Source organism: Telopea speciosissima, chromosome 5 (genome assembly GCF_018873765.1).
Source record: "Telopea speciosissima isolate NSW1024214 ecotype Mountain lineage chromosome 5, Tspe_v1, whole genome shotgun sequence".
Taxonomy (NCBI): domain Eukaryota; kingdom Viridiplantae; phylum Streptophyta; class Magnoliopsida; order Proteales; family Proteaceae; genus Telopea; species Telopea speciosissima.
Window position 1 is genome coordinate 59,490,735 of NC_057920.1, and position 13,890 is coordinate 59,504,624.

At 41.3% G+C, this 13,890-nt stretch overlaps 1 protein-coding gene across 1 annotated transcript; it reads left to right on the plus strand.

Annotated features, from left to right (window-relative positions):
• Positions 1 to 1,584: 1,584 nt before the first annotated feature.
• Positions 1,585 to 12,860, plus strand: LOC122661969 (tRNA-dihydrouridine(16/17) synthase [NAD(P)(+)]-like). The gene is made up of 3 exons (XM_043857495.1): positions 1,585 to 2,163; positions 3,057 to 3,163; positions 11,863 to 12,860. Exons 1-3 carry the CDS (start codon positions 1,663 to 1,665, stop codon positions 12,596 to 12,598), a joined length of 1,344 nt encoding a protein of 447 aa, XP_043713430.1. The 5' UTR covers positions 1,585 to 1,662; the 3' UTR covers positions 12,599 to 12,860.
• The last annotated feature ends 1,030 nt before the right edge of the window (positions 12,861 to 13,890 follow it).

Here is a 13,890-nt window from a genome sequence, read left to right on the forward strand (position 1 = left end):
CGGCTGGCCCGAACCCGCCCTGAGCCCGGCCTTGACCCGACCCTGATTTTTCAGCCCTGAGGGCGGGTTTGGGTTTAGTTATAGTCTGGCCCCGGCAGGGTTGGGTCGGGTCAGGGTTTAGACCCCGCACTTAGCCCGGCCTGGCCCGGCCCGACCCTGTCTTAATTATAAATGTATAATATTATATATATATATATATATATATATATATATATATAGCCTAACTGAAAACAATTAAAAAGCAAAAGACCAAAAAAGCCCTAAGGGCACATACGCAACTCGGCAAGTATTGCCACAAGACAAAGAAAAACCCTAAGCCAATCTATTTTCGCTTTCAACCTAATCTCTTTCGTTTTAAGGGCGCCGCTCACGCCTTCCTCCTTCCCTCGGTCTCCTTCCCGAGTTCCTTGTAGGTTGTAGCGCCGATTCCCACGGATAAGTTGGTGTGCTATCCCCACTAAAAGCTTCAAATCCCTAATTTTTCGAAATTGGCCTAACAAGCATTCTCAATGTTGGATTGTATGTCTTTGTTCTTTCTTCTTCTCTGCTGGAGGTTTACCGTGATAGCTCTTAGTTCTCTGTGAACTTCTGGAGTCTCCTCCGCATTCTCGCCTCTTGCGTCGCTACATTTGTGTTTAAAATTACGGAGAGCCAAAATGGAGATATTTACAGAAATTGTAGCATCATGTGCAAGGTTGGTTACACACACTTCTGTCTTTCTCCTGAGTTGTTATACACATTTCTCATTCTACTGTTAGTTGGTGGGTCTTTTCTTCTTTAGTTTTCGTTCTACTTTATCTGTGTAATTCGTTTCTTTTATCAATGTGGGTTGCTATTTGATCTTGTTGAAGCTGTAACTGATGTTGAAAGGATACTTTTGTATACAGTGATAGTTTACATTTGAAACTCTTAGGAAATAAGCTACTTCTCTGAATTTCAAGAGTGATGGGATTCAGGGATTGGAGAACATTATAATAATTTTAGGATTGGAATTGAATAGGTTGAATTTGGTTTGTGGTGTGTGTTGGTATGATCTCTTCCTTTCTCCCTCTCTCCCTCTCTCTCCTTCCCCTCTTATTCTTCTTCTTTAAATGAAATCATTTTTTTTTAACATAGATAATTACTTGATCTAGATGGGATTATAAAAGAAAATCAGGGTCAGGGTCAATCAGGGCCAACCCGACCCTGCCAGACCCTATCAGGGTCGGGCGGGGCCGGGTCGGGTTAGGGAAAACCCTGGCAGGGTCGGGTCAAGGTTGAGGGTTTCTTGGCCCTGCCAGGGTTGGGTCAGGGTCAGGGTTTAGGTTAAGGCCTCTAGGGTCAGGGTCAGGGTTTAGGCAGGCCCGGGCCAACCCAACCCATTGACACCCCTATCCCAAACTAGAGGACTGGATTAAAGTGTTATAATATTTTGAAAGTAGGGAGCAGGTGTAAATTGTAAAGTTGTAAGGGCGTCTTTGGACAAATGGGCATTTTGAAGGGGGGCATTTGACAAAAACCCTTCCTTTTAAGCTTGCCGTTGGATCTCGACGGACACGAGGGGACGGGCAAGGAACTTTTAGCTGACTGGTTTGTCGTACCAGCAAGGGTCGAGCGAGGGATTCTCTCGTCTCTGTATTATCGGGAAGTAACGGCGATGGCCGCTGCTACCTCCGTCAGCTTATGAGGTTCTCCCGTCCCTCTATTACTTTCCTTTGCCGAAAGAATTCATCCCTCGAAGGTCCACTTTCTACCTTTTTCTCTCTCCTGTATCGCATCAATAACAGGTCTTTCATGGCCACTCCCATCACTCAAACTCCCACGCCTCCCGTCGACTCCCAAGAGAATCTTGACGACCTTATCTGCTCTGATGTCAGTCATTCCTGTTTTCTCGAGCAGCATCTCTCTTCTTCGTCTTCGTCTGATTTACCTTCTCCTTCGTTTTCTTTGGGTTCTCCAAGTCGTTGCTTGAATGGAGAGTGGCGTATCGAACGAGCTTGGGCTCACTGGAAGAAATTAGGGCAACCAAAGTTCATTGTTGCTCCTATGGTTGACAACTCTGAGCTTCCTTTCCGGATGCTTTGTCGCAAGTATGGTGCTGAGGCCGCCTACACCCCGATGTTGCACTCCCGCATATTCTCCGAGACCGAGAAGTACCGCACTCAGGAATTCACCACCTGCAAGGTATTACACTTGCCTTTTCTAAATCAAGCTAGGCTTTTGCCTTCACTATCTTGTTGATTTGAGTTTATTAGACTTTCAATTATTTTGCTTTGTCTTCTCTCTCTGAAGTTGATTTCCTCACTTGTGTCTCCTGCACCAAAAATTATATAATTATATTTTTTCCTTGATCTGGGTATTAGGTTTTCAGGTGTGGCCAAATTTAGGGTGTTAACTGTTCAACTGGAGAAATTTCTGCATTTTACTGCTCTCACAGAAACCAGAAACCAGAAACCAGAAACCAAGTACATTGTCTAAGAGACAGTTTAGGATTTAAATTGAATGAAATCAAGGAAGCAAGAAGTATTTTGGCTGGGGCTCCAAACTTAGGCTCATTTAGGTTTAATTGTCTTTTTGTTTTCTGCTAATACGAAAGAACAGTAAAGCCTTGAGTACACAATCAGGTGAAATTGAAAAAATTTAATTCATAAGACTTTCAAATCTACCTGAGGAACAAGAAAGCCCAAGAACCACTTTGAAGGGGGGACTGGGTAAGCACAAGTGCCAATTGATCCAAGATGCATCATCAGGTAATTTTTTGTGACTTCCCAAAAAAATCAGGATGAGATTATTCATTCTCTACATACTGTTCAATGCATTCCACTTTTCACAGCTGTAGCTGAATAATAAACCTGTATTCTAATATCAGGGATTGCTTTTTATTTATCAGCATCTACCAGTTTGCTCGTTTATTGCATTTTTTCCTTTTATTTTTGTTTGGTTGGTATTCTAGTTCATTTATTACCTTTCAATCTTGAGTACATGGAAAATATTATTCTGCCAGCAGTGGGATGAAAGAGCTGCTTTCGTGTTACAGTAGTCTTATATGATAATGTTAACTTTCATGAAAATGGCAGGAAGATCGTCCATTATTTGTCCAATTTTGTGCAAATGATCCAGATATTTTGTTGGAAGCAGCAAGAATGGTGGAACCTTTCTGCGATTATGTGGACATTAATCTTGGGTAAGCAATTTTTTCACCCTATATTTTTATTATGGATGTGATGTATGTTGTATGGAACACCATAATTTGTGTTGTAAGAAACTATTTCTGGATCGAAACAACAGCAAAGCTCTGTACAAATTGGGAAAATGATACCAGGGCCTCCTATGTGATATTAACTAATCATGCTTTCAATTGAGAATAACCTCTCAGAATCTGTAGCAAATTGTTCCATCTTGGACTCTTAGCTATAATTCAAGAATAGAGTTCTTCTCATGGACCAGTGAGACTAACTCTTCATAATATTATCAAATCAACTTGGATTCACAAAATCTTGATGTTGGTGGAAAGATAACTGAATTACCTTTGAAATGAGACCAAATCACAAAAAGGAAATTTCTGCATAGCTTAGGCCTTGAATCAAGTACCACCAAAGTTTTAGAACTTGGTTTCACCAGGCCACGAAACGGAGTTTTGCCGAGATCTTGTATTTTTTCCCATCTTGACTCGGTGATGGGTTTCGATGGCCATATGGCCAAGATAGGTCCTGAAACTTGACATCCACCCTATTTTAGGTCTTCTAAACACAATGGAAACATTAATTACAAATTCAAACCCAAAATGGTACTTTGGGTTGGTAGTTTACAACGTACGTGAGATCTACCCTAGGCTATTCCACACAATATTTAAAAATAGAAAAATAATTCTGCTCTGTCAATCTATAGATCGGTGGATATTGTATCACATACAATAACTACATAGTCAACAAAAAGGTATTTATCATGTTTCTATGGGAAAAAATTGTTTTTGAGAAGTAATTTTTACCTAAAAGTGTTCTTGAGATGGCAATGCAACTCCCTCTCTTGATGTTGAAGCTTCAATGTTGAATCTACAAGGTTTGATCTTTAGTTGGAGGTGGGATTTGCCAAAAGAGAGCACCATCTTTGTGTTTTCCCTTCATAGCAGACCAAGGGAGGCGAGACAGAGTGAGATTTCGAGTCAAATCTACTCGACTTCTCTCCATTTAGTAGGTCACAAATATACCCATCCCATCTTTTCACAATGTCCTCATCCCTTACTAACACTCTTCCATCATCACCCTTTATACACCTTTCTGGATTGAAATCTCTACTCTTCCTTTGTCTCATTTTAGTTATCTTATATATAGCTTTTCCCCCTTCTTTTATGTTTAGGTTGATATAAAGATCCTCATATTTTTTTCGCCCTAGCTATCCCCACAATCTTCCTAGCTTCGTTTTTGACATCATTATACCTCTTTTTTATCTTTTATTTCCTTAGTCCTTTGCCACTTCTTAAAACAATCTTTCTTAGACTTAATGGCTGCTTGGACCTCATCGTTCCACCGCCAGATCTCCCTAGGGGTATGACGACTACCCTTCGCTTCCCCTAGCACTTCTTTGGCAACCCTTTTAATATAAGTCATCATCTCATTCCACATCGTATTGGTGTCTCCCTTAATGTCTCACATTCCTTGTTTGACTAATACTATCTACAATAAGGCTTCTAATTTGAACCTCAAGCAATTATTATGTTAGTTGTGGCGAACCTATGTATTGGATCTATGTTCCTACATGATGCATGCAAAAAAGACGAGCTTGGATTAGGACAAGTTCCCCTTGTCAAGGAGCACCATATTGTACCTGTCACAGTTGTGTCCGTAGGTACGCCGGCACATCCTTTTGTATACCCTTTTAAAGAAATAACTCTATAAATCAATCACAGTACTGTCCAATAGTGCCTTCTAGGGCACACCTAAATGTATGTCCAAAAGGTCACTAGGTAATACATTGATTGATATGATCAGTTGTGACTTAAAGTTCTATAGTATCAAGGATTGTGATGCCATCGGGGGAATCCCACAACTGCATGTGGGGCCTTACCAATAACGCCACGGGGGTAGAAGCAGACCGTGTTGTGCACAATGCAAGAGTATGAGTGCGAATGTATGTGATGCAAATAATAAAGACACATCAATTAACAAAAATAGAATTACAAGCAAGCTAAGTAAACAATGATCAATTAGGAGTTTGACGGTCCCCAACGGAGTCGCCACTTTAGGTACAAAGGACCTTCACCGATGGAATCTCGATGATCCGATATGTATAGCACGTAACCGGGTGTTGGGAAAAGATTGTGTGGACACACGTGTGCTCGAGGGCAAATCGGAAGAAGCTCTAATCACCCTCACCTAATCACCAGGATTACGATACTCCAGTCCCGATATATATGTAGTGCAATGCAAATGGGGTATGACAAGGTTCAATCTCTTAGATTAGGAGAGAGAAAGAAAGAGCGTGCACTACATGTTATCATGTTAAAAGGGAGTCACCACCTAGAAAGGGTCTAGGACCCATAAATGTATCCCTCGGGAGGAAAAACTATGACTCACGAAGGATAAAACAACTGGAGTATAACCAAAGACACAAAGGTACGTGCACTACATGTTATCATGCTAATATCTTGCCAAGGTGTGTTGGGAACGAGTAGTGGAGAACATAGACCCGTATTTTGCTTAGTCCCTTTTGCCAACTGACACACTCGGCATCTTTGTATCATGTGCTCCACGTCCTTCTGTATCCAAGGTTAATAGTATCTATCAACAACCTGCAGAAGGGTCTTGTCTTTCCTAAAATGTCTTCCGAGTCTGCTACCATATAGCTCCCATATAATATGATGTTGGAGAGATGTTTCCTAGATGTAGAGAAGAATGCCATAGAAGAGAAATTCATCATAAATAGAGTATTTAGAATCTGTTCCACTTTATTGCGCCAGTTGGTAGATGGAAGAGAAGTCTTTGTCTGCCATCTACTCACCCTTGATGTGGTCAGTATCCATAGCATGTGCCGAGAAAGTCTGCAAAGTGAATACTTTTCGACTCAAAGCATCTGCTATTGTGTTCTCCTTACCACCTTGTATCTCAAGGTGAAGGTGAACTCTTGAAGAGAGGCTACCCACTTGGGGTGCCTAGTGCTGACACTCTTCTGTGAGTGAAGATATTTCAAGGTCTCATGGTCAGTGAATAGGACACACTCTTTGCCGACTAGATAATGACGCCAATGCTTGAGTACTTGTATAGCATCATGTAGCTTTGTATCATATGTAGAGTACCTTGTCTTGGTGTCATTCAATGTCTCACTATAAAAAGGTGATAGGTGATAGGATGTCCTCATGTCCTCCTTGCACAAGAATGCTGTGTATGCCAACATGGGATGCATCAGTGCCACCTCGAACATTTTGTCAAAGTCGGGTAGCTGTAAAACAGGGTCCTCCATCATCTTCTTCTTGATATGCTCAAAGGCCTTAGTGGTTGCAGTTGTCCACTCAAATTTACCCCTTTCTGGTTTTCATACATTTAGTAATTGAGGCCGTAATAGTGCTGAAATCTTGTATAAGCCTGCGGTAGAATGATGCCGATTGTCAAACCTTGAAAACTTCTAGCTTTAGTGGGTGTTTTAGGTGCTGGCCACTCTATGATGTTTTTGATCTTCTCTAGATCTGCCTCGACGCCGCTTGATGGTATGTGTAATCCATGCAATTTAACTTTGGGTAGCATAAAGGAGCACTTCTTTAAGTTAATAAAGCTTTTCTGCCGTACCTTCATCACATATCTTGAGTGGTTTAGATGGTCCTCCTTTGGCTGTATATTAAAATATCGTCAAGTAAGCAACTAAAAATTTACCAATGAAGGGCGTAATACCTGAGTCATTACACACATAAATGTGCTGGGTGCATTGGTGAGACCAAAAAGAATATCTTTTCATTCATACAGTCCAATCTTTGGTTTGAAGGCAGTTTTCCACTTGTCACCTAGGAGGATGTGTATCTGATGATATATGCTCTTGAGACCAATTTTGGAAAAGATCTTTGCACCGGCCAATATGTCTACTATATCATAAAGTCTGGGATAGGAAACCGATACTTGACGGTGGTGATCTTGTTTATGCCTCTGCTGTCCAACACACATATGCGCAGTCCCGTCCTCCTTTGTACTGCACATGTACTGCACATGTACTCATACTCTCATGTATAAAATCTGTTTTTAGTAGGTCATCCACTTGCCGTTTCAACCCCGTATGCTCTGTACGGCTAATCCGATAGGCTAGTAGATTTGAAAGTACAGATTTGGGTACCAAATCGATGGTGTGCTGAAAGTCGCACATTGGTGGTAATCATAGTTGTCATGGCGTCGCCATGGCGTCCTGGCGCTGGGAGAGGTGGCATATCGAGCTACGCCATGGTGGATGTAAATATATCGTTCGATATGGCGACGCCATGGACGCCATACCACGATATGTTGGCATATCGGTCGATATTTTGACAGGTTAATCTATATTTTCAATTTTTCATACTTTCATATACACTAATGGATATTAGTTACACTTTCATGAATTAAACCATAGTGGCATAGTATATTAGTAGTAGTGTAGTACACTTTCATGTTGATTTTTTATGTTATAGGACATATATTATAGCATACTAAATGACATTAAAAATACAGAAAATAAAAAATTAAACATGGTCGACATGCTCGCCATGGCAACGCCATGGCGGGCGACATGTCGATATATCGACGTGACACCCTTCCACCGACTTGGATCGCCGTGACGCCGTGACAACTATGGTGGTAATGCATCGGGTAGCTCCTCGCGCACTAAGTCAGAGAAGTCTGACAACAAGTCCTGAAGATAGTCCTTAGGAACTCCTTGTGATTGAGTGCCGATACCTTCGCCACTGAAGTGGTCTCCTGATTGGTCCTGAGAGCCCATCGCTTGGCTTGCTTAACTAGTTTATGAAGAGGATCCATTATGATAAAGCTTTTCATTGAATTCGAAAATGCATTGGTTCTTCTTGCCACCTATCAACATGTCATTGTCACACGTTTAGGGCCGTCCCAAAAGTACATCAATCAGCATAATGGGAATAACATCTCACAAGAGTGCCTCATCATAACAGCCAATTTTCAAAGGCAATTGACACCATTGATTTACCATTGTAACAAAGAGACTCTATAAGGTTGTGGGTGCTTCTCGGAAACCAGCTTGGCCTTGTTGGTAAAGGCTTTTGAAACAACATTTACATAATTGCCACTATCAACAATTACCTGTGTGGGCAAGTCCCCAGTTCACATGCAGGTATAGAAGATGCAATTCTGATGCCAATCCTCTCCCTTGGTTTCTTGTAATAGAATGCAACTAACCACATGTATACCATATGCATCCTCATACTTTACAACATCATCAAAACCAACTGCTATATCACATTATCACCATCATCCAGTGGAATAGGATCCATCGCCTCTCCCTCATCCACATCATCGTCATCATCTTCAATTCCCTAAAGTATAACATTAAGCTTTTGTCTTCGAGGGAAGAACTTGGCGGTGTCCATACTCCTGACAATGAAAACATCGAGTTTTACTACCACTAGCCATGGGGGCTTTACCCTTGTTATAAATGTGAGATGGTGTCGGGGTGGGGGCCGGTCGACCCCTGGGTTTGGTAACTGTGGTGCTTCTCCTCTTCTCTGCTTGAGGGACAAATCATCTCATGGAAGTCCTTAATAGCTCCTCCGCTCAAAGGCCCTTCTGGAAGCAATTCTGAAGGTTGTAGATGTCTGTCATGCCCATCTCCTTATGGGTTTCTGGTCTCAGTCCCAATTTGAAATGGGAGAGCAGCTGGTAATCATCCTCGTCAACTCTGGTACGTGAGACAAGTGCATCAAACTGTTGCGTATAGTCTGCGCTACTGCTGATAAGGCTCCTTGTAGTGAGTTGAGCTTGTAATGCAGTCGCTCTTTGAATGGAAGATACTTGCCTTTCATTTTCTCTTTCATCTCGAGCCAAGTATTAGGGGCTGCCCCTTGTTGCTGTAATCTTTTCTTGTAATGTTTCCACCATTCTTGGCCCTGTCCTACTATCTTGCTCTGTGCAAGCTTCATCTTCTTTGATTCTGTCAAATCATTACCAATCAAAGTAGTCATCTAAATATGAAAACCAATCATAGAATACCCGTTGGTCGTGCTTGCTGTTAATATTCATTTAACTCCAAGTATACTTTATGTGAGTCATCAGTACGATGGTGTGGCTTGTCCTACGTCAAAGTAGGTGCAAACATGGTTCTTGAAGAATTGGGCGTGTATGAAGGTTCATTGAGGTCCTCTCCACATAAATCTTTGACCATTATTGGGGGTGGAATAGACTTGTTTCTCATCATTGGCTCTTGGTGGTTTGGTGAATTCAGCCATTGGGTCATGACTCCTTTGTTCTGTGGCAGCCACTCAGTGGGTGAGTTGCCTAATCATGTCAGTGAGCTGTTTCGATGATTCTTGGACACTAGGTGGATTAGAGGATTGTGGATAACACTATTGGCCATGAGCTCTGATAACAATTGATGAGTTCTTAGTAAACCAAAGGAGGATTTATTGAACTGAAACAACCACAGGACAGAAACGCAGTGAATTAGCTTAGGGAAGAAAATGGAAAGGCCAATATCTTCCAAAACCAGTCAACCGATGCGGCTGAAAGTTTGATTTAATGCTGGCCTAAGGCTGCTGAACTTGTGACTAAAATATCTTTAAGAATAATGGTTAGATTAGGAATAAAAGAGGTGGACAGAAAATAGAAACAAGATGAACGTAAAATTAGTAAGGAAAACTTGGATAACATCAAATCAGCAATATCAATGGACTCCAAACTTAGGTTGATGGAAAGCAATAGGGAACGGAGTGAACTCATCAAATTTGATCTCAATCAAAGGGTTGAAACTATAGTTGCAGCAACAACAACTAAGGGACAGAACTGAAGAAGGAAACTAAAACCGCAAGCTGCTGTACCTTAGTAGAACTGACAATAGATGTTGATTGGGTATAAAAGAATCCTTCACAGCAGTATGGAGAAGGCTGAAACCCAATTTTTACCCTCAAATAGTAGTCCAAGATGCAACAGGAAAACTCCCACGCAAGCTGAGAATATGCAGAAAAACAGAGCAGATAAAAGAAGAAGCAAAAGGGGTTCGAAGATATGCCAGGGCTTCACTACCACTGGCTTGCTTCAGGTTTTACCAACCACCACCCAAGAAATCACCCCCTTGGTTGCCGCTACTTCACCATAGGAGCTGCTGTCTCATTGAAGAAGACTCAATGTGTTTGCCAAAATCGTGGGAGGGGTCTCGCTTCTATTCTATTTATTAATTTGAGATGTAATACAAGAATAGAAGCCTTGCCTACCAAGTAGCCTACAATCAAACACAATTGAAACTTCCTAGGAGATCTAATGATTAAAACCAAAGCGGAAAAGAATAACATAAAAAATAGAAACTATAATAGTAGATACCCTCCAACATTGGATCAAAAGATACGTCCAGAAGCTCCACCAATCGATGGCCCATTAGGAGGAAAATATGGGCCTCAATGTAGTAAGCCGATGACCTATGATGGGCTTAAGTTGTAACCGGAATATGGGCCAAAGTGTGGGTCTGAACACAACTTAAACTGACGGGCAGAAAATGGACTTGACTGGACTGGTTATAACTTTAAACCAATGGGCCTCAAATAGGGGCTTGATTCTGCTTCCTATGCTGGGTTGCCCCTAGCTCTGCATCAAAAAATGAGGGAAGTACATTTTATCTAGAGGATGTTTGGTTGTTGCTTTTCTCTCAGCTTCTCTCTCTAAGCGCTTCAAAATTTCAATTCATTTTTTGAAGGGTCCAAACTTGATAGGAGCTTAAAATAGATGAAAAGTTCCAGCCTGATATCTAGAGATACATCTACTGTTACTGCTTTTTTGTAAGAAATATTAATTCAGGCATCAAGATAATTTAGTTTTCTTCATCTGGATCGTTGTCACCTTTTCTCCTTTTAGAAAAGTCAAGCTTGTTATCTAAATGCTGTACCTATCAGTCTAGATCCTAGGTACCACCTCTTTAAAATTCCGGGGAGTCCTTCTAAATTATCTTGGTTTTAAGTATCCTCTAAATTTTTACCCCCTCTTAATTTCTAGTTTCAAGTGCTGCAGGAACAATGTGACTTACAGTAGATATCTGGAAAGTATCTTGAAAGGTACACTGGAAGTTGCACAGATCACTCTCTAAATTGCTGACATGTTAAAAGCTTAGGTTCCATTGTCTAACCTTATAACCACAGCTGCAATATGGCTAAATACCATTATCAGCTGCATTCTGGTAACAGCATTGCTTTTATGCTGTCCATTAACTTTGAGAAATAATCTTTTTGCAAACAGTTTCATTTGCATGGATCTTTAGGAGCTCAAATTACATTATCCATCAAAACAAATAACTGTTGTGTTGGTCTTGAATATCCTCTTCTCTTCCACATTACATCTCCATGTATCTGTATCAATTGCTTTCTGAAGACACACGGAACATCTTTTTTCAGTTGTACACTTTTGACCTTAATTGGTTGTAAGACCCATAGTTGTCAAGGCTAGGCGACACCTAGGCGTCCAGGCGCTTTGGTCGCCTACTTGGTGTCGCCTTGATTTTTTGCACTCTTCAATGCCTTGGGGGTCGCCTGACTGCCGTGACAACTATGGTAAGACCATAATCTTGTGAGGCTAATAGTTACTATATCTGTATCATTCTTTCTCCTTGGTGCAGTTGAATTTTTTTTACCCTATGCACTCTCAACCTAGATTGTTGTAACACCATAATTATCTGAGGTTATGTTGTCAATATGTTTTGCAGGTGTCCACAGCGCATTGCCAAGAGGGGAAACTATGGGGCTTTTCTAATGGATAATCTCCCCGTCATCAAGTCACTAGTAGAAAAATTGGCTGTTAACCTTAATGTTCCTGTTTCATGCAAAATCCGTATCTTCCCAAATTTACAAGATACTGTCTCATATGCAAGGATGCTTGAGGAAGCTGGGTGCTCTCTTTTAGCTGTCCATGGTCGAACTAGAGACGAAAAAGATGGAAAGAAAATCCGAGCTGACTGGAATGCCATCAAGGCTGTAAAAAGTGCTGTCAGGATACCGGTACTGGCAAATGGAAACATACGCCACATGGATGATGTACACAGCTGTTTGGAGGCGACGGGTGCAGATGGCGTGCTGTCAGCTGAGACTCTTCTGGAGAATCCGGCTCTCTTTTCTGGGTATCGGACTGCTGATTGGGAAGATGGCAGTGATGACAGCATGGTAGATGCAGGACTAGACCAGGCAGATTTATGTATCGAGTATTTGAAACTCTGTGAAAGATATCCGGTGCCATGGAGGATGATCCGTTCTCATGTGCACAAGATGTTAGGAGACTGGTTTAGGATTCAGCCGCATGTGAGGGCGGATCTCAATGCACAGTCTATACTCACCTCTGAATTTTTATATGATATGGTAAATCGGCTTAAGGAGTTGGGCACAAGGGTTCCACTTTATACGAAGGTTAGTGATGCAGGAAGAATTTCAGCAAATGGACACATTTAGTGCAGGAGTTTGAGCTTCTGACAGGAAGGTTTCAGGTGCTAATCAAATTGGATACCTGGTGAAACTGGGACCAGATAATGCTGCCACAGTACTTTGTTTCTTGAATTCATTTAACTCTACGGCCCTCATCAATCTTTTTCTTCCATTTAGAACTTTTAGTGTCCATCTTGACTAGCACCTTGATACAGTGACCTAGTGATATGAGATGCTGTAATGTTGGTGGTTGAGGAGAGGAGTCGAATTGTAGCAGAAAAAAAGGGGAAGCAGAAGAAGAAGCTGTAACAGTGGTTATCATTGCTAACTTTTAAATTCTTTTTCCAGCAGTATAGGATCTGCTTAACTGGTTTCCTGGTCATTTTTGTTATCCTGATCAGAAAGAATGACATGAATCTATAATTTTTGAAATGTATTGTCTTGGGGAATGGCTGTGACATATGATTTGAGAATGTGTTTAAGTCTGTCAGTGCTGTGACATATGATCTTATTCTTTGATTTGCATTGGTCTGGTATTTAATCATGGATGTGAAGCAAATGGTAATCAAAACCAGATAGTCAAGGGGAAGGTTCTTGTTTGGAACGTTTTATCAACTGACTCACAGGTTTGCCTAAATTCTCTCCAGTCTTTAGATATATGAATATGAGCTCAGCTTTCATTCTTAGTTTATTTACAGTTATGCTTCCTGTTCACTACAGCTGTGGGGTTGTCCTCCTTGGGTTCCAAGTAGATGGATGGGGGGCTGATGATATGGATTCAGGCTCTAAAGCTTGGATCTGAGGCTCTTAACGTTGAGATAAACAATACCAATTCCAGTTCAGTACTCAAAGCTATGACACCCACAAAGAGATTTTACAGTGCAGCAGTTAGTGAGTGGCAGTGTAAAAATGGATAATTCCAATCAATCATCCATAATCCCAACTTCTTTGTGCTAAGACTGCAAGTTGGCAACTTTTATGCAATCTTGTGTTGACTCCATTCCCTTGTCCCTCTTGTATGATGATGCCTTATCCTCGTCTCTTTTCCCATTGATACCCCTTTGAAATGATCCTTTAACCCATTTGTATGATGTCCCATTCCCCTCCCTTCCCCTCCCACTCTCCCTTAAGGTTATCGCACATGAGCAGTGTGCCCATTCCTTTCCCATATAATTAATATATAAGCAAGAGATTGCTATTTGGTTATGTAGTATATGCACCAGTGTGGGGGCCAATGAGAAGGCATGCAGAGGTATCAACATAGATGTGATTTTTTATTTCATTGGGAGATGGGGGGTGGGAGTGTTGGAGACAGTGAT